This window comes from Malurus melanocephalus, unplaced genomic scaffold, assembly GCF_030028575.1.
Source record: "Malurus melanocephalus ecotype Western Australia unplaced genomic scaffold, MMel_1.1 scaffold_1031, whole genome shotgun sequence".
Taxonomy (NCBI): Eukaryota; Metazoa; Chordata; class Aves; order Passeriformes; family Maluridae; genus Malurus; species Malurus melanocephalus.
This window is the reverse complement of record NW_026624263.1, coordinates 23,771-41,434: the sequence shown is the minus strand read 5'-3', so window position 1 is coordinate 41,434 and position 17,664 is coordinate 23,771. Positions and strand designations below refer to the sequence as shown.

General features: G+C 52.7%; 2 protein-coding genes across 3 annotated transcripts in view; both read left to right on the top strand.

The window, feature by feature from the left end:
• Positions 1–922: 922 nt before the first annotated feature.
• Positions 923–7,893, top strand: DYNLL2 (dynein light chain LC8-type 2). 2 transcript variants are annotated; one of them, XM_057386680.1, is made up of 3 exons: positions 923–1,052; positions 4,260–4,398; positions 6,010–7,893. In XM_057386680.1, exons 2-3 carry the CDS (start codon positions 4,267–4,269, stop codon positions 6,145–6,147), a joined length of 270 nt encoding a protein of 89 aa, XP_057242663.1. In that variant the 5' UTR covers positions 923–1,052; positions 4,260–4,266; the 3' UTR covers positions 6,148–7,893. The 2 variants fall into 2 exon arrangements, with proteins under 2 accessions (XP_057242663.1, XP_057242662.1); XM_057386679.1 differs by lacking the exon at positions 923–1,052 and having other exon boundaries at positions 4,242–4,398.
• A 59-nt stretch (positions 7,894–7,952) lies between these two features.
• Positions 7,953–17,664, top strand: part of HEATR6 (HEAT repeat containing 6) — a 26,002-nt gene continuing 16,290 nt past the window's right edge. The window contains exons 1-2 of the mRNA XM_057386681.1: positions 7,953–8,006; positions 9,489–9,628. Of these exons, the coding sequence (XP_057242664.1) occupies positions 9,542–9,628 (87 nt within the window). The 5' untranslated portion in view covers positions 7,953–8,006; positions 9,489–9,541. The remainder of the gene's footprint in view (positions 8,007–9,488; positions 9,629–17,664) is intronic.

Genomic DNA, 17,664 nt, shown 5'->3' with positions numbered 1-17,664 from the left:
CTGCTGGCCTGGTGATCCCTCACTGCCAGCCCCAGTACAGGATCCTGAGACAGAATCCTGAGAGAGGTTTTACTCTCCCCTCTTGGCTCATGTTCTTGAGATGAATGTATGATGAAGAAACGCAAACAACTATGCATCACCCCCAGGCTTTGGGTGTGCAGGGACAATTCTTGGCGGTACAGTACCCGGGTTTGGGATTTTATCAGCTTTCCCACACAAAACAAGGCTGGCAAGAAAAGGACCGGGCAGGATGCCATAAGACATCCCAGGGGAAAAGYGACTCCCACAGGATGTGGGGCTGGCAGTTTAGTCAAAGCTGGTCATTTCCCAAAATTTGCTGGGCATTYCCCCTGCTTTGCTCCCAGAGATCTCACGTGAAAGGTGCCATTGAGGCGCAAAGCTGCAACTCATCACCAGGACAGGATAGGGTTTGACTCAAGTTGTGCCCTCTGGCCAACACGACTTTGGTGTGTGACCCAACCCAGTGAGTCCTTCTTAGAGGGGTTCAGGTGCCCGCCGGGGATCGGGATCCCCGAAGCAGAAATGACCCCCGCAGGGGAATCATGACCCCCTAGGGCAACAGAATTGCCTCTAGGGATCAGCTCTCCAGGGGATCAGGCGCCCCCCGGGGATCGGGCCCCGAGTCACGGATCCCCGGGGTACCACCATCCCCTCACACCGGCCCCAGCCCCTCACGACGCCCCCGCCCCCCCCGGCCCCGCCCCTCCCCGCCGCGCGCCGCCCCGCGGCATTGTGGGATGAAACAGGATGTAGGCAGACCAGCGCGGGCGGACGGGCCGGGCGCGGCTGGCCGCGCCGCGCCGTAGCCAATGAGGACGCGGCGCGCGGGGCGGCGCAGCCAATGGTGTGACGGCGGCCCGCGCGCCGCAGCGGGCGGGGCGGTATTTGAGCGCGGCGCGGCGCCGGGGCGCAGAGCGCGCGGGGCGCCGAGCGGAGCGGAGCGGGCTGAGGCAGCGCAGCCGGGCCTCCTCACACTTCCTCTTCCTCGGTGCCGTGCCTCGCCTTCCCGGGGTGGCCCTGTCACTGTGAAGGTGAGCGATACCTCCGCTGGGCCGGGGGGKTCTCCAAGCCTCGTCCGGCACCGGTCGCTCCGTGTGCGGGGTGTCGGCGGGGCCGCCCCGAGGGCGGAGGTCGCTGCTGCGGTCGGGCGCGACCGACCCCTGGGGAGCGATCGGAGCCCGCCCCTCCCGAGGGGTCCACGCTCCTGCGGAGCCGGCCCCGCTCCAGGCAAGGTCACCGCGGCCTCGGGCGCCCCCGGAGCTCCCCCCGTGAAGGTCACGCAGGGCTCCGGCTCCCGGGCGCGGCTTCCCGGGCCCCCCGCAGCCCTGCGGGGGAAGGGGCTGTACCGCATCTCCTCCAGGACCCTCTTCGGCCAAGTTGGGGGATGCGGTTTGTGCAGGGATTAGGCCCTGTCCCCAGTCGCGAAATCCATGCTGTCCTGGTRGGGGAGCGGTGGGTGCCGAGTTTGGACCCCATTCCGAGCCGTGGGATGTCTTGGTGGGGAAGTGAGGGGTGCTTTCATCCTCGCGATCCATGCTGTCCTCWTGGGGAAAGTGGTGGATGCTGGGCTTCAGCCCCATCTCATTTCCAGGGTTGCATCCTGTCTGGAAAAGGAAAGMGTGGTTAGCAGGGGGCTTGTGTCTTATGATCTTCCCAAGCACCAGCTTGTTCTGCTGGAGTACTGGGCTTGGGACTCAGGCTCGTTTTAAGACCTGCCTTGGTAAGAAAAGGGTTGGGTGCTGGCTTGGGCCTAATCCCCCTCCCAAGGCCTCATCCTGGCTTGGAGTGACAGCTGGGGTTGTGGTCTTCCTCCTTACAGACCACATCCTGCCCTYTGGGGGAAGGGGTGGCTGCTGGAGCTGTATTGTTACACCTTCCTARGCCCATCTTGGMCTGAGATKSGTTCTGGGGCTTTGTGGTTTTCCTYAGAGAGGGCCAGATTGGGTGCCAAGACCCCGGGGACCACCTGTGATCTTGTGGTTTAGGGTTATGATGTAAATGTGGTTTTGCTGGGCTGCCTCGTGGGGAGGATGGCCCTGTAACCCCCTAGAGAATGAGCAGAGACTGTTGAGGTGGGTGCAGGGTGTGACACTCCCTTGGCAGGTGCAGGGGACACTCCCTCCAGCAGCACAGCCACTGCCAGCCTGTGTTGTGGTGACAGTGGAGGATGCTGTGCTGGGGAAGGCCTTCTGGATAGTGTGTGCAGCCCTTCTCAAGGATAATAATTTTTTCCCTCTGGTGCTGTCGTCCGCGGCAGTGCAGGCCTGCACTGGGATGCTCCTCGCCTATACAATGAGGAGGGAGGATGCCTTTTGCAGGTCACTCAGTGTCTGGTTATGCAATGGCAGGTGCCCTCTGAACTCTGAGAGTAGTGCAGGTGTGTGAAGGAAGGCCTGGTGTGTGTGAGGGCTTGCTTGCCCTCTTYCCCTAAAGAAGCTTTCCTGGAAGAATGACTCACAAGTGGATTTCTGCTTCTTCCCTCTTCCTGTGGACTGGACACCCAGAAGACTTTTCCAAAGGATTGTCAGATTCCTGGGTGGTGAATCCAAATCTACAGGCAGTTTGGGCTGTTCTGAGCTGTGTCTTCTCTTCCCTCGGCTTCTGGGCTGCAGGCAAAACCCCACTGGCTGAAACCACAGCATGGAAAGGAACAAACCGCCGGGAAGTGGCTTTTCCAGGGCTGTGGTAGGGACATGTGCTCTCTGTTGGCATTGGAGCTCAGTTCCTGTCATTCCTCCCGATGCTGTTAATGTGTGTTAATAGCAGTGCTCTATTAAACATTATATCTAAATTGTATAAATTAAGGTGGTAATAGAAGTCTTCAAGTGCAGGCAGAGGGAAGAATTGAAGTATTGTAATCAGAGGGCTGCAATTATGTAACTGGATTCTCTTTCTCTCTGTGTAGCAAGCTCCTTTAATTGCTGTAACAAAGCTACTCCTTCAGTTTTCTGGGACTCTTCCAGGAAGTGATCATTGCAGCAGATTTTTTTCACTCCACAGCAGAGCTAAAAATGTGTAGTTTCACTGTTTCAAAACATGCTTGGTAGTACCACTCAAGAYTTACAGTGCTGTAAAAGGATTTAGGAAACTTAATGGTGCTCCGCAGGCTTAATTGGAGGCACTCCTTGCCATTAAGAAGCTTATTCCCACAAAGTTTTAATATGCTGGGGATAGAGCTGCTGCAAGGTGAGCAGCTGTGGTCCTTCTTGGTGCAGTCACCTGGATGCCCAAGTAACATGTGCCTCCCCAGGCCTCGAGTGGGGAATGGGAATGAGGGCTGTTGTGCCCTGAGCTGGACTTTATAGTGCTTGAAGAAAGACTGCAGTGCTAGGATCATCAAATACAGTTTTCTAGGATAATATGAACTGTGCTGGAGACTTTCAAATGCTGAACACCTCCCTGGAAAGGCCGTGTTAGATTTAATGGCTACAGTGGCTGGTACAAAACACTTCAGTTTTGAGAATGAAGTGGGCTGCACACTTCGCTCCAGAACATCACTTCCCAGTTTCCTAAAAGTCCTGGACTTTTAGGAAAAGTTGTGGTTTCCAGGTGAAGAGAGGACAGGAAAAGGAGGGCTTAGCCAGGCTCTGTGGTGGGACTTGCTTCCCCTGCCCTGTTTCCAGGCTGCAGTGTGRTGTTAACCTGCTTCTGGCTTGTCAGACTGGCTCTGTCCCGTGGGAACAGCTGAAGTCTGGGTTTCATGGCAGAGCAGCGGGGAGGTGAGGGGGTGATGGCTGAATGTGGAACAACACTCCTTCCAGGCTAAACTAGCAGCAGGAACTGGGATGGGGTAGAATAAAAGCACTGCTGCTCTGAGTGTTCTTCTTGACAGGCAGTCTGGGATCTGTTGCTTGCAAGGCTCTTGGCAGAGGATGTTCCAAAACACTGGTACACCTGGAAGGCAAACTTGGCTGTAGCTATTGATGTCAGGAGGGCTGTGGCTCTCTGCAGATCCCGTCTCCTCCCACACGKAAGGTTTTCCTGCGTGTGGTTAATGCAGGTGGTGATGCTGGACTATCTCTGTCTGATCTAACCTCCAGCCAGTGCTGCTGCTCTGGCTGTAAGGGGCACCTTGGCCTGGGACTGCTGTAGGCAACCCTGATAAACTCACTCTGGCCATAACACGGGGGTTTGTAATATCGGCGTGTGACGCAGCCCGCACGGAAAGGACAACCTCTGATGCACTGGGAGCATCTCCTGTTTGGGAAGGGATTAAAGGAATCTATGTTCTGCCTTAGGTTCACGATGTCTGACAGAAAGGCTGTGATCAAGAATGCGGACATGTCCGAGGACATGCAGCAGGATGCTGTAGACTGTGCTACGCAGGCCATGGAGAAGTACAACATAGAAAAGGACATTGCAGCATATATCAAGAAGGTAACTCCGGGATGAGGGTGCTGTGTTGGCTGCGACTTCCCAAAGCTCCTGAGTCTGTCAGGAGCTGAGTGGCTGAGGCTTCATGCTTGCGTGTTGGGAGGGAGAAGATACTTGGCTTCTTGGCTGCTTTACTGCTGTTTTCAAGAGGATGGAGTGACTTTTCCAAGGTCAGGGGAGGGCTATGGCAGAGCTCTGGCAAGCTCTRAGCAAACTGCAAGTGCTGTCCCTCGGGTTTGCCAACCTGGAAAGGGTTGGCTGCTGCCTCTGCTTAGGACTTGCTCCACAGATTTGCAGCACCAGTGAAGGTGGGATCACACTGATGTTTCACTTGGTGGGCAGCAGTGCATGTGTGGTTCTGGGATGGGTTCTGTGCAGGAGGATGGGCCTAGTACTGGCTGGTGGAGCTGTGGAAGCTGCTGTGTTAGGAACAGTGCAAGCAGCTGCCCTGGCTGGTGAAGAGGGGTGTCTCCTTTTGCAGAAGCCTGTAAGTCTCATGCTTGATGGCATCTGGGGAGCTGTTGGTTCCCCCTGTAGCAGCTTCTCAGAATGGTCAGGTAAAGTGCTTTTGGAGGAGGGAAATGTGACTTTAGAGGCAGTGTAGTCCTGGCACCTGGGCTGTTCTTTGGGCCTTGCTTGTAATCTAATCTTGAAGGCAAAGATGTCTCCTGACTTCTCAGATCGCTTTGAGGCATGACTTAGCTCTTAAGTGCTCAGGGCAGTGCAGCCTGTAACATGAGGGAGTGCAAGAGAAGGCATCCAAAAAGAACTTGGCCTTTATTTCATGAGAGTGTGTTGGGAGGAGGGAAGCAATTCGATGCACCTTCGTGCCCTGGCAAGAAAGCCTTTTCTTTACTTCAAAGATTACTTGCAAAAAGCTCAAACTCTTCTGCTGTCTGAGAACTAGAACTRGCTTTAATCTTGGATGTTGAGTCTGTTCCTCTGGCTCTGTCTCAGGGGAGGGAAGGGTGTTCTTGGGAGTTGTGTGTTAATTGGAGGGACGAAAATGGTCTTCAACCCTGTCCTACCTGCTAAGTAGGAGAAGATGATTGAACCAGCATTCAGCTTGCTCACCTCTGACCCCTTGAGTCTCTTTGTGCTCTCTGGCCTGTGGATCTGCCTGCTCATTTTCAAYGTGGATTTTCTCCCCTGTGTGTACAAGAGTCCCAAATAGCAAAAGCCAGGCTTTTCCTTCTTCCTTTTTTCTTTTTTTTTTAAGGTGACCTTTAAGCTCAGATGCCTTGCTGGAGCAGACATGCCAAAACCTTTTTTTATTTTTTGTGAGTGGGTTTGGAATGGGAAAGGAGAATTATTCCCCTGATTAGCCTACACACACAGGGCTGTACTAAGGAGAGCCCTTGTGTCTGTYCTTCCTGCCAAGGGCTGATGGTGCTCCATGGCTCAGAAGATGTTTTGCTTGTGTTGAATCCTTCAAACAATCCAGTGCAGAGGTTCGGTTGCTTAATTTGATAGTGTCTTGCAGTGGGGAATCTCAAGATGCTGCAGGTGGGAGGAGAGGCGATAGTGTGTGAACAGAACCAGCTCAGACTCGGTGTTTAGAACTATTTTCATGTGGGCTTTCTTGGCCTTAATGCCTCTCTTCTCTTTCTTCAGGAATTTGACAAGAAATACAACCCAACTTGGCACTGCATTGTTGGCAGAAACTTTGGCAGCTATGTAACACACGAGACAAAGCACTTCATCTATTTTTACTTGGGTCAGGTTGCAATTCTTCTCTTCAAGTCTGGATAGGAAGTAGGAGCGATTGAAATTTGGACTGTAATGCACTGATGGCTGAAGCCACGACTCCCTCTAACATGGCTATGCCGCTGCATGGACTGTATACTATATTTAATGTGTATATGTTGCAGTAAAAATCTACTTCTGTTTAGTTGCCTGGGAAGAAGGCGGCATTTTTTTGTTACTGCTTTTTTGGTTGTATTGCACTAGGAAACCTGTAAATGCTTAAACAATGGCCTTTACGTGGGAAGAAATAAAACTATTCCACAACAGCTCCCTCACTGGTAACTCCTTCTTTGAGGCTGGAAAAACTCCTTTGGGCAGGCCAAAAGCCCCTGACTTCCTTACTGAGTCCTGTTAGACTGTTAATCTTGTAAAGAGGAGCAAAGCCAGTGTGAGCCTCTGTCCCACCCTGCAGACTGTAGAGAGCTGGCTCTCCCAGTACCCTCGGGGCAGGTCTTAGACCTTCCCTGAAAGCTGGTGGGGTGGCTCTGGGTGACGTGGCTTCCACACCCAAGGTGAACTCCACCTCTGACTGTGATACTGGCTTGCAGCTGGCACCCCTCGGTGTTCTTGCTCAGTGCCCTTCGCTGTATTTTTGGCTCTGCTGAAACATTGACCTAGACTTGAGTAAACAGCTCGGCCTGGTCTAGAAGGCTTCAAAAACAGCCCCTGAGTTCCTGCTTGTTGCAGAAAGCAGCATCCTGTGGCTGAAGTCTTTAGACCTTGATACTGAGCTCTCTGAAGCCACGTGGCCCGGCCCCCACAATGGAGTAGGATATCAAATTGGTGACTACTGACAACAGCTCTTTTCGGCATGTTTGTAGCCAGTTGTCTCAACACTGCCTTAACTTGATGCTCTCCTTAAAGCAAGCTAGTCGTGTGGAAGACTTGTAAGTGGCCACTGTCTTTTTTCTTTTTTTAATTTTGTTTTATTTTCTGTAGCTAATAAGCTATTTCCGGAGGATTGTCCTCCATGTTCTGATATCTGCTTTTGTTCTTAAAGCACAGTACCAAGAAGTTAAATTTACATGTGATGTTTGTGTGAAGGAAACTCATGTGACATCTGCTTCAAAGGCAGACAAATGTCTTGGTCTCCAATAGGTTCAGCAGTGATGTTGTCTTAGTACGTACTGACTCGGGATTACACTGCAGGAAGTTCTGATCTGGGTGTGGAGAAATGCTGTGTGATGGCGAGTAAATCCCTGGTGCTTGTTATAAGCTCTAATTACTGGTTTGCTGACTAATGCATTGGCAATATCACTGGGCTGGTGAGCCCAGCTTGTGTCTCTCAGATAAATTTGGTGTTGAGAATAAATCACTGCTGGGGGGAAAGGGCAGAGTGAAGGGAGCTCTTTGTGAAATCATTTGGTGACCCAGGTCGATGACTTCCTGAAGTAAAAGTCCTTCTTGTCTCTGTGCAAAATCCAAAGTATGCCTAATTTTGTATTATGGATAGAACAATGTTGTAACTAGAAAGAATGTAGCTGTCATAAGTTCATGTTGATGGAAATGTCTGCACTGGGGTAATGTGCCTTGGACTGTCTGGGGCACTCGTGTGGTCTTGTCTCTTCAGAACTCCACTCTGGGTCTGAAAGGGGAGAATGTTTTGGGTTTGTTTTTTTCCAAGCATGAGTCTAATGTGAATCTGTTCAYGGTCTCTCGTGGAGCAAGATCTGTTCCCTTCATAACTGCAATTGCTCAAATACCATTTATTTTTTTTTTCAAACATTAAAGGTGAATTGACACATTTAAACAGCCTCTGGTTTCTTCTTCCTTACCAGCTGTCCTGAGCAAAGCCTGCCYTTGGCCAGAGAGGGTGAGCAGCAAGTTCTCTGCCCTGGAAGATGCCGATGACCCAAAGGAGGCAGGTCAGGGAGGGAGAAATGACCTGAGGAGCTTAGGTGGCCCCTCTGTGCTGGTGCTGACCTTCATCTCAGCCCAAAGGCTGAGCCAGAGGAAGGGATTGAGGGAACTGTGTCCTGCTACACCCTGATGGGATGCTCTGTGCTGTGTAATCTGGATCTGATTGGGTTGGAGCTGACCTCTTAATGGCTTTAGGCAGCCAAGGGGTGGCACATYAGCTGGRGTCCTGRCTCCTGCACAGGAAGGTGTCTCCCTGCTTCCCAGGAAAACAGGTTTTCCCTTCAGGCCTCTTTCCTGTGCTGGAGAGAAAGCTGAGAGCTGAATTTGATGTGTTCAATGCCTYTCTCAGTGCGGGGGCTGTGGGCTTACCCTTAAACAACCTCCTCWGCTTGTTATCTTGCTCTTGATGCAACCTAAATTTGGGGTTGTGGCCTCCGTGATATTTTGGAAAAGCTGTGGGCTCTTCCCAAGTACAGCAGTGTAACAGCTCTGCTGTGGCACAGTAACACCAGCGTGAGCAGCGTGACTCACWCTGAGCGAGCAGCTCCACATGGGCTGAGCTCACTCACAGGCAGCAGTATGGCTGTTACACACGGGCCACCATCTGCTCCAACCTGCACCTGCCAGTGCCCCAGAGCAGGGGTGGCTTCTACTTCAGGGGTGGCTTCTACTTCAGGGGTGGCTTCTACTTCAGGGGTGGCTTCTACTTCAGGGGTGGCTTCTACTTCAGGGGTGGCTTCTACTTCAGGGGTGGCTTCTACTTCAGGGGTGGTTTCTACTTCAGATGAAGAGTATTTCATCTACTACTGGTATTGATGCTCTTTTCTCACTAGTCCCAGCCTTTTGGCTGGAAGTGGAATTGCTGGGGCTCTATGTCCCAGGCCTGGCTTGGGCTGGGTTAATTCTGTGCCTCCAAGGGAAGGTGCAGCCATGTGGGGCTAGACTAGTCAAGCCCCCTCGGTGCCCTTTGACAAAGCAAGAGGCAGAGAAACTGGCTCCTGAACCACAATTGCAGCACAGGAGGCTGCTGATCCAAATCTCAGGTGAAACACTTTCCCAGACTAAGTTTCATCTGGGAAAATCCCATTCCAGCTACGTATCTGGGGGTTGTGGTACTGTTGGAAATCAGTCCCTGGTGGGAGGGATGGTGTGTCCCGGAGCTGACACACACAAGTATAAAGAGGGTTTGGTGCTTCCCTGGATGTGTCACTGCAGCAGGAGTCCTTCTGTAGGCTGAGGAAAAGGAGCTGTAGCTCATCTTCAGGAACTAGGCAGTGAAAAAGAGCAGTCTTTCCCCTAAACCTTCACTGGGGCCCTGCAAGACACAAAGAGCCTAAAGTTGAGCAGTGSTTCCCTCTACACAGCTGAGAGTGGGGGGAGGTTTGAACATGGAACTGTGTCCTGCTGCCCTGCCCTCCTGCTCCCCAGCAGCTGACAAAGCTCTTGGCTTTRACTTTTTCCATTGCTGGGCTCCACTTTGTCTCCAGTTTCCACCAGGCACAGGTGTCTTGGATGATGCTTTGGAGCCTTAACTGTTTCCATGCTGGAGAGACCAATGGCGTTCCCAGGATGGCTGTTCAACTTCAAGCTATTTGGAAACATCTGGATTTGGCACACTGAGTGGAAGGTAGGTACCTATGGGGGGGAACATCAGAGAAAGAAACTGCTTCCAGATGTGATTGGGCAAAAATGCTATTGAAATGTAAACTCCGTGTATATTGTCCTGCCTAACAAGTGCTCAGAAAGTGGCTGGTTGCTGTGGGTGAACTCTGGATGCAGATGTGTCTGCAGATGTGCATTCACTGTGGGGAATGGTGTGGTTCTTGGCTGGAGGGTGCCACATTGTTTTCCCTCTTACCAGCCAAGTAATTCAATCCCTTACACAGAGTATTTCTTCCAGATGTGGAAGTGCCTTACAAAAGCAGGGCTGTGTGGCACTGGGGAGCAGAGAGGCTGGGACTGGGGACCTGTGCTCTGTGGGTGTCACTGCCTGGGATTCACTCTTCTGCAGAGTGAGCATGGTGTAAAAGCCATGGGAGAAGGYGTYRGTCCATCAGCAGGCAGCCTTGSTCYGTGCYTGCCTGGYRCAATGTTCTTCCCCTTCTCTGTGAYCAYCTGGGACAYKGGGAAGAGACAAGGGGTGGCACAGKCCTGGGAGTTGCACGTTKYYCYTTKGGGWWWWYCMRGSYKSMRKTCAGTGCTGTCCTTCCCTCCCAGGCAGCCTGCAGCATTGCCTTTGCAGTGTTATGCTCCAGGCACGTGGAAGCCAAGCCTGTCGCTTGAAAACCCAGTACCCAATGGACCTGTTCCTTCTCCCAGTGCTTTTGCAGCAGATTAGTGATGAAGAGAGAGAGAACATGGAAATCATTTTTATCTCACTTTCAGCCTCTGCTGGGTAAATCCTGAGGAGGATGGTAGCACACAGTGAAGGAAGCAGGGCTGTGCCATCCCTGCCCACCCGAGGTTTCCCTCCTTTGTTCTATTTATTGAGCAAGGATCCTGACACCCTTTCCCAGACGGTGACTCACAGCAGCTCTGTGCAGAAGCCATGTGTCTTGGAGCACTTTATAGATACAGGAGCTGCAGGAGCCTCGCAGAGCCAACTGTGTTTATTAAAAGATGATCAGATGTTTCCTTCCTTAAGGCAGTGTCTAGCTGAGGCTGAGTAATAACTCATTACCAATGAGACAAATAACTGCTTATCATGAGGTCAGTGCCTTTGTCAGCCCTTCTGGAAGTGGTGGCAGGTGCTCTGAGCACTATTGGGCTCAGCACCCAGCACAGGGGGCAAGAAGACCCCACTCCAGTCCCTGTCCCTTCCCCTGTGGCAGCCTGAGTAGGGGCAGCCCCAGGCTCTGCTSTGCACTCAGCAGAGTTTGGCCCTGGGTTAAGCTTGAGGAATAGTTTTATCCAGSCCTGGTGCAGTATATTCCCTACTGGCTGTGGAATCAGGCTGCTGTAGTGGCCTTTGCAGGCCACGTTGTTCTGTCCTGGTGCTGGGGACTCTGAGCCAATGTGCCAGAGCTTCTTGTGGCTTGATGGAAAAACCAGCAGTGGGCCTGGCATCCCCACAGGAGCGCTGTGGGGCCATGGGTGAGGTRGGAGATTATGATCCCCCATGTCCCCTGTCCCCACATGCCCCATGCTGACAGAATTGGGTTGGGGAGAGGCAGAGCAGGGCCAGCTCTCATCCCTTGGGACCAGGACCCTGTTGGGCTGGCTCAGAGGCTTTCCTCAGACGCCATCCTCCGGCACGGCTGCTGCGGTCCTTCCCTGCCAGATGCCATGGCATCTCTCCATGTCCTTTGTTCCCTCCCTTGCTTATGCCTCTGCCATGATTTATGGCCGTTGCAGAGCAGCCTGGCTGCAGCTCGGCTGCTTGTCCAGACCCCTGGGCTCCGTGCCCTCRCTCCCAGCCTGGGGTGCACTCTTGGGGAGCACTCTGACCCCCCCGCATTCAGGCCCCATTGCATTTAACCATRTGCATGGCCTTTTCTTTCACCTCCTTCCAGCCTGGCATGAATGAAGTGCTTTCAGGGGGAGGAGATTGTTGGGAGCCCAGCTCTGCCTGTGCATTGGTAGCAGCCCGTAAAAGCATCCCAGGAATTCGCCTCGGCGCCCCTGTGCGGGGTGAGCCAGTGAAAGACTCCCTTTGTTCCTGCAGYGAGTCCCACACACCCTCCAAGGGGCTGGAATCTGCAGAGCTGGCCGTGTGCTCCCACTGCCTGCCACGCTGCACTGAGGCCCTTGAGAAGAGGTTTTTCCCACGTCTCACCCTGGCCAGGGTGAGCAGAGCACTGGAGAAAGGCTTCCCCGGGCTTTACTGGCAAGTCAAGCCAGGCGTGTGTGACCCCAGCTTTAGCCCCGTGCTGCCTAAGCTGAGTCAGAGGGACGGAAATCCCTTCTTACACGGCTCCCTCTCCCGCAGGGTTTGATTACAGGTTTGGGTGTGATCTCCAGCYCATCCCGCACAGATTCCCGCTGCTCGCCTGCTGCCTGCCCGGCTGCCGGGGCCGCTCCGGCGGGGAAGGACCGGGGCTGACACGGAGCCAGGCCSGGCCTCGCCGCAGCCTGCACACAGCCGGCTGGCACCCGGCCCAGAACATGGCTCTGGAAAAAAATAAATACCTTTGTTGTTGTTGAGGAAAGCCCGGGACGCTCCGACAAGGACACAACCTCTTCCTAAAGATGGGTTTCAAAGCCCTGCTTTCTCAGAGGGTTCAAAGTGACCTGGCCAAAAGCATCTGCTCCTCCGTGGGTCAGCCTGGATGGAGAAAACCCTGACCCACGCTGCAAGGGCTCCCTCAGAAACCGCTGTTTGCAGGGGGACTGAGGGATGGTACCCATGTGGTCCCTTCCAGAAKGATGCCCACTCAGGGGTGCTGATGGGGAGTCCCTGGAGCTTTACTGGGGTGTCATGAACAGAAGAAAAGCTTTGAGTGACCCACCAAGCAGGTGCCAGATCAGGGCTYGGACACTGCCTCCATCCTCCAGCAAGGCTGACACATGCAGCCTGGACTGGCTAAAGATACTGTGGTACTTAAATATTTTATAGAAAATCATTAAGCAATTAAATCTGGTGGATCTCACATTGTAGAAAAAGCAGCTTGAAGCCTGTGCAGTAAACAGGGCAAAGCTTCCTGCTCATTTGGGATGTCTTCTTGGAGTCTTAACTACAATCCTTGCTTCAAAATAACTATAATTATCTCTTAATTGCCATTATTGTTTAACATTTTTAGCATTTGCAAGTGCAAACTGTTACAGTTTTCCGTGCAGATACAATCAGTAGCCAGGGCTCACAATGAAAGCAATTAAAATCCTGTGATTATCACACGGCTGTGTCTCTACACCAGCTTCAATCTGCATCACTTGCCAAGATGTAGGCTAGAAACTCAGACAAATTTAGCATTTATTTAGTAACCCAGCAAAGCTACTACCTCTTGCTGCCTCCAATGATTTGCATCTACGGCACTTTTTGGAAGGACGGGAGAGGGGAGGGGAAAGAAAGCAGTTTCTAGAATACATCCCGGGAGAATATACAGCAAGAAAAATTATGCACATGAATTATGCATCTGAATTATGATTTCACTCCTATTTTTGTCCGGATTAGCTCATGTTTGGTGTGCATCCCTGGCAGGGTGCTAGCAGAGTGTTCTCCAGCTCCCAGCAGGTCACTGCAGTTCTGGATCCCATGGTCCCTGCTCTGCTGGCAGCAGCTTCCCAAGGGCTCACGGAGCTTCCTGGGGATGCAGCCCCCCAGAAACAACGGCAGCCCCTGCTCCTGCACCCCTCTTGGGCTGGGCAAGTCGTTTTTCTGTGTTAATCGAATGCCTCTCTTTTGTAAACACACAATGGATGAAAACGGATTTGGGTGTAAACTAAAAAAAGCAGGTCTGCGCTATTTTGTACAGAGGAGGAGGTGTTTGCAGGCTGTGCTGCCACCAGCCAGACTTCAGCAGTGTCCCCTGGGTCCCCACTATCTCCTGGGAAAGGCAGACATGGAAACATTTTGGCCTCTGCCAGCTCTGGGGAGACAAGCCCAGGAGAGGCGCACAAGGGGAAGGCATTCAGGGCTTCCAAAATCTCCTCACTGGGTCAACTGCAATCCCAGCACCAAGTCAAGTAAAGCAATCCTTCCAGGAAAAACTGCTTGGGAATCCTCAGCCCCCTTGCCAGGAGGGCTGGTGTCCCCAGGTCATGGATGTTTCCATGTGTAAGGAATTTCAATGGCCCTCATTGCAGGAGGGAATTATCCTCACTGGTGAAATCAGGTTACCTGCAGCCAGGTGTGGGGTCCAGATTGGGGTGGGTGTGAGCACAGGGCACCTTCCTGTGATGGGGCTGTGTGGGGAGGTTTGGGRGGCTGTGGATGCTGGRTYCTTCYYTCACCAAACCACACATCCCATCTCTGCTGCTGCCTTGGATTAACATCCCTGACATCCCAGCAGTTGTTTGCATGAGAAAATGAGATTAGGAAAGTATTTCAAGTATTTGTGTCTGTTGTTCAGTGGCAAACAAGGCTGGAGCCAGTGCTGTTTGTCCCGTCAGCTGGCCCAGAGCTTGGGAAAACAGCCAGGAAGGCAGTGGGAGACACCCAGCTAAGTACCAGGGGCTGAATTTGCAAATACCTTTGGAGAATGGGAAATGTGGAGCGTGGTGCAGGATGAATCCCCCTGCCTGGGATGGGGTACCTGCATGTGCATCTTTGTGGGTACCCCTGGGGCTCTCTGGGATGCCCCAGAGGATTGAGATTTTTCTACATTCARGTGTTTCCCATCTACTTTGAAATGCTGATGGTAGGAAGTGAAAAGTTAGTAAATTTGGACAGGAAAGAGAAACAAAAGCAGGATTAATGGAAACAGGCATCTTGAAAGGTGTGGTCTTGAAACTCCTGAAATTGCCCTCTGAGTTTTGGGCYAGTTGTGCCCCCAGAGTGGTCAGGTTAAGATGAACTCTCCAGTTTGCTTTTTGGAGAAATGTSTCACACAACTGGTGAGTGAGAGGCAAGGAGGAGGCCAGGAGAGCTGCAGCAGCTCCAGGTCACCGTGTTTTCAGGCTCAGCAGGGCCCTGCCGTGTCCTGGAGCTCTCCTGTGGCTCCTGTTCAGTTTGGCTTCCCCATGGCAGCTGTCACCATCCCTGCAATTTCAAACCAGCTGCCTGAATTTCAAGGAAGTCATCCATATATTCAACAGGAATATCAATTTCCAGGAGCTCCGGGGGAYCCTGAGATCAGAGCAGCTAATACAGGGATTCTGCTGAGCTGTGYTCACCCCACCAGAGCTGGAATTCCTCTTGGACGGGGTGCAGGGAGCTGGGGTGCTGTTTAARCTTTTCCAGGTCTGTCTGGAGCTCAGCTGTTCTGGGGTGAGCCCACCCTGGTTATTGGGACCAAGCAATGCAGCCCAGGGAGGAYACTTTCTCCATGTTTGTAAGCCAGAAGTGGCTCCTGAAATCAATAGAGAAGGAGATTCCTCTGCAGCCTAGGGAACCACCCTGTCCACATTCTTCCCTGAGGCCTTCAAAGGAGCTGAGGAATCTAATTGCCAYTAATTTTCTTTGGAAACACCAACTTAAAATTGTAATTACTGCCTGGTGTCTTACCARGGAGGGAAGACCCCAGCAGACTGCAGCTTCCTTGCTTCCCTAAGACATCAGTTTTGATGATTTATTAAGACTTACATTTTTAACAATTTGATGTTGGTTAATGTTGGAAGATGTTCCTACAATTAATGAAAATTTCATACACTGACTGGAGAAGAAAGAGACCATTTTATGTCCTCTACCAGATGGCCTAGGCCAGCTGCTCACTTTTTTCTTTGAACTGTGATTCTAATGACTTCTCTGTCCTTTGAAGTCTGCTTAGAGCTGCTGAACCAGATGGATTTGCATGATAGTAGCAGAGCACRTTTAACAGTGGAGGACTTGTGCTATTTTCCCTCCTGGCCACTGCTGAATGCTGCAGTTGGGGGATTTGGAGGGGTGAGTAAACCCGGAATATTGCCAGGCACTGGCAGWATGTGTCTTGGTGTAACATCACTGGCTTCAGTGGAGCTATTCCCCAAACCCAYAGTGTCCTTACCCAGTTCTCAGCTGGTTTTGTTGCTTTGTCACCCATGGGACCCTGTCAGTCGTGGATTTATTGGAGCCTCACAAAGTGAGGGCTGCTGTCACAACACACATTTCAGCACCATTTAAAAAAAAAAAGAGGAAAAGAAGAAAGGGCTTTAAATATGTATTAAGTTTTTAAAATAATAAATCACAAAATAAAATGATGACAAAAGAAAACTGAAAAAGGTTCTTGAGTGTGGGTTTGGTAGGAATTTATGTACAGTAGAAAAGTTGGGGAGTCAACACTGACATTCCTGGGTTTGAAATTTCAAATYAATAGTGAAGGTGGCCACATCTTTTTTCTTTATGCAGCTTCCCAAAGCACTCACAGGATCTCAAGCAGCTGCTCTCCCTGGAGCAATGTCCGGGCTGGGCTGACACAGAGCTTTCTAAAATCTCTCAGGACTCTGATGATTCTTGTGGGTCCCTTCCAACTCAGGATCTTCTGTCATTCTATGAAAATCATCCTTGCACAATAAATAACATGCCTGGGGCAGTCTCTGCGCTGTGTTTCCCTGTGCCTGCCTCAGAGGCCTTCAGGGACTTTTGAGGAAMAAGCAGCAAAGGATAAATGGAACAATAAAGAGAAGTAGCAGAGCAATTACCCATAACCAGGCAGCCCAGGGCACAGAAGGGTGCCAAGGCCATGGCACTGGTGGCACAGAACGTACTTTTCTTACTCAAAGTGGTCAGTGTGATAAGGAAATGGAAGGATGGTAAACCAGAGGTAAGGCTTTGCCTGGATGTGACATGGAAGGAGAGGGCACCATGTCCTGGCCCTGGAGCCCTCCTGTTCCTTCCCAGGTGATGTGGATCCAGTGTTGGCAGCAGTCCAASAACAGCAAGGCAGAACACTTGGCTCGGCCCCATTCGAGTGAATGTCCCCATCAACCAGGGCTTCCCAGTCCTTGGCTGCTCACCCYGGGTCCTGTTCACAGGCAATGGCAGGAGACCAACTGCTAATTTGATGTTACCCATCAGYGAGATGTTAATGTCGTGAGATGCAGATCCYGTCTGCATTAATGACCTTAAGGGAMGCAGGAACAGTTTCCTCTTCACAACCAGTGACAGAATGTCCTTTATCTGGCGTGCACTGGGTATGGTCAGAGGGGTGTGGGACAGGAGCAGCCTGTTACAGCACAGCAGTCCCAATTTTGGGTTACATCCTCCACACCAGGGGAGATTCACATTGGATATCGGCAACATTTCTTCACGCAACAGGTTGACCAGCCATGGCACAGCTGCTTAGGGCAGCGGTGGAGTCCCCATCCCTGGGGGAATTTAAAAGCCGTGTGGATGTGGCACTGGGGGACACGGGGCAGTGATGGCAGCGCTGGGTGGCCTCGATGGTCTGGGGGTGCTTTTCCACTGTGGCTGACTCTGCGCTTGAACACTCGCTGTTGTTTGCACCAGTCCGCAGCCCCTGGCAGTGTCCCACAGATGGGTTGGGGTCCCACAGACGGGCGGGGTCCCACAGACGGGGGTGTCTCACAGATGGGCAGTGTCCCACAGACGGGGGGGCGGGGGTCCCACAGACGGGGCCGTGTCGCACAGACAGGCGGGGTCCCACAGACGGGCCGTGTCCCACAGACGGGGGGAGGTCCCACAAACGGGCCGGGGTCCCACAGGCGGGGCCGTGTCCCACAGGCGAGTGGGGTCCCACAGACGGGGGGGGGTCCCACAGACGGGCCGTGTCCCACAGATGGGCCGTGTCCCACAGGCGAGAGGGGTCCCACAGTTGGGTCAGGTCCCACAGGCGAGTGGGGTCCCACAGACGGGGGGGGTCCCACAGACGGGGCCGTGTCCCACAGACGGGTGGGGTCCCACAGACAGGAGAGGTCCCACTGGCGGGCGGGGTCCCACTGGCGGGGGGGGGGGTCCCACAGACGGGTTGGGGTCTCAGAGATGGGCCGTGTCCCACAGACGGGCGGGGTCCCACGGACGGGAGAGATCCCACAGGCAGGGGGGGTCCCACAGACGGGTTGGGTCCCACAGGCGAGTGGGGTCCCACCCACAGACGGGGCCGTGTCCCACAGACGGGCTGGGGTCCCACA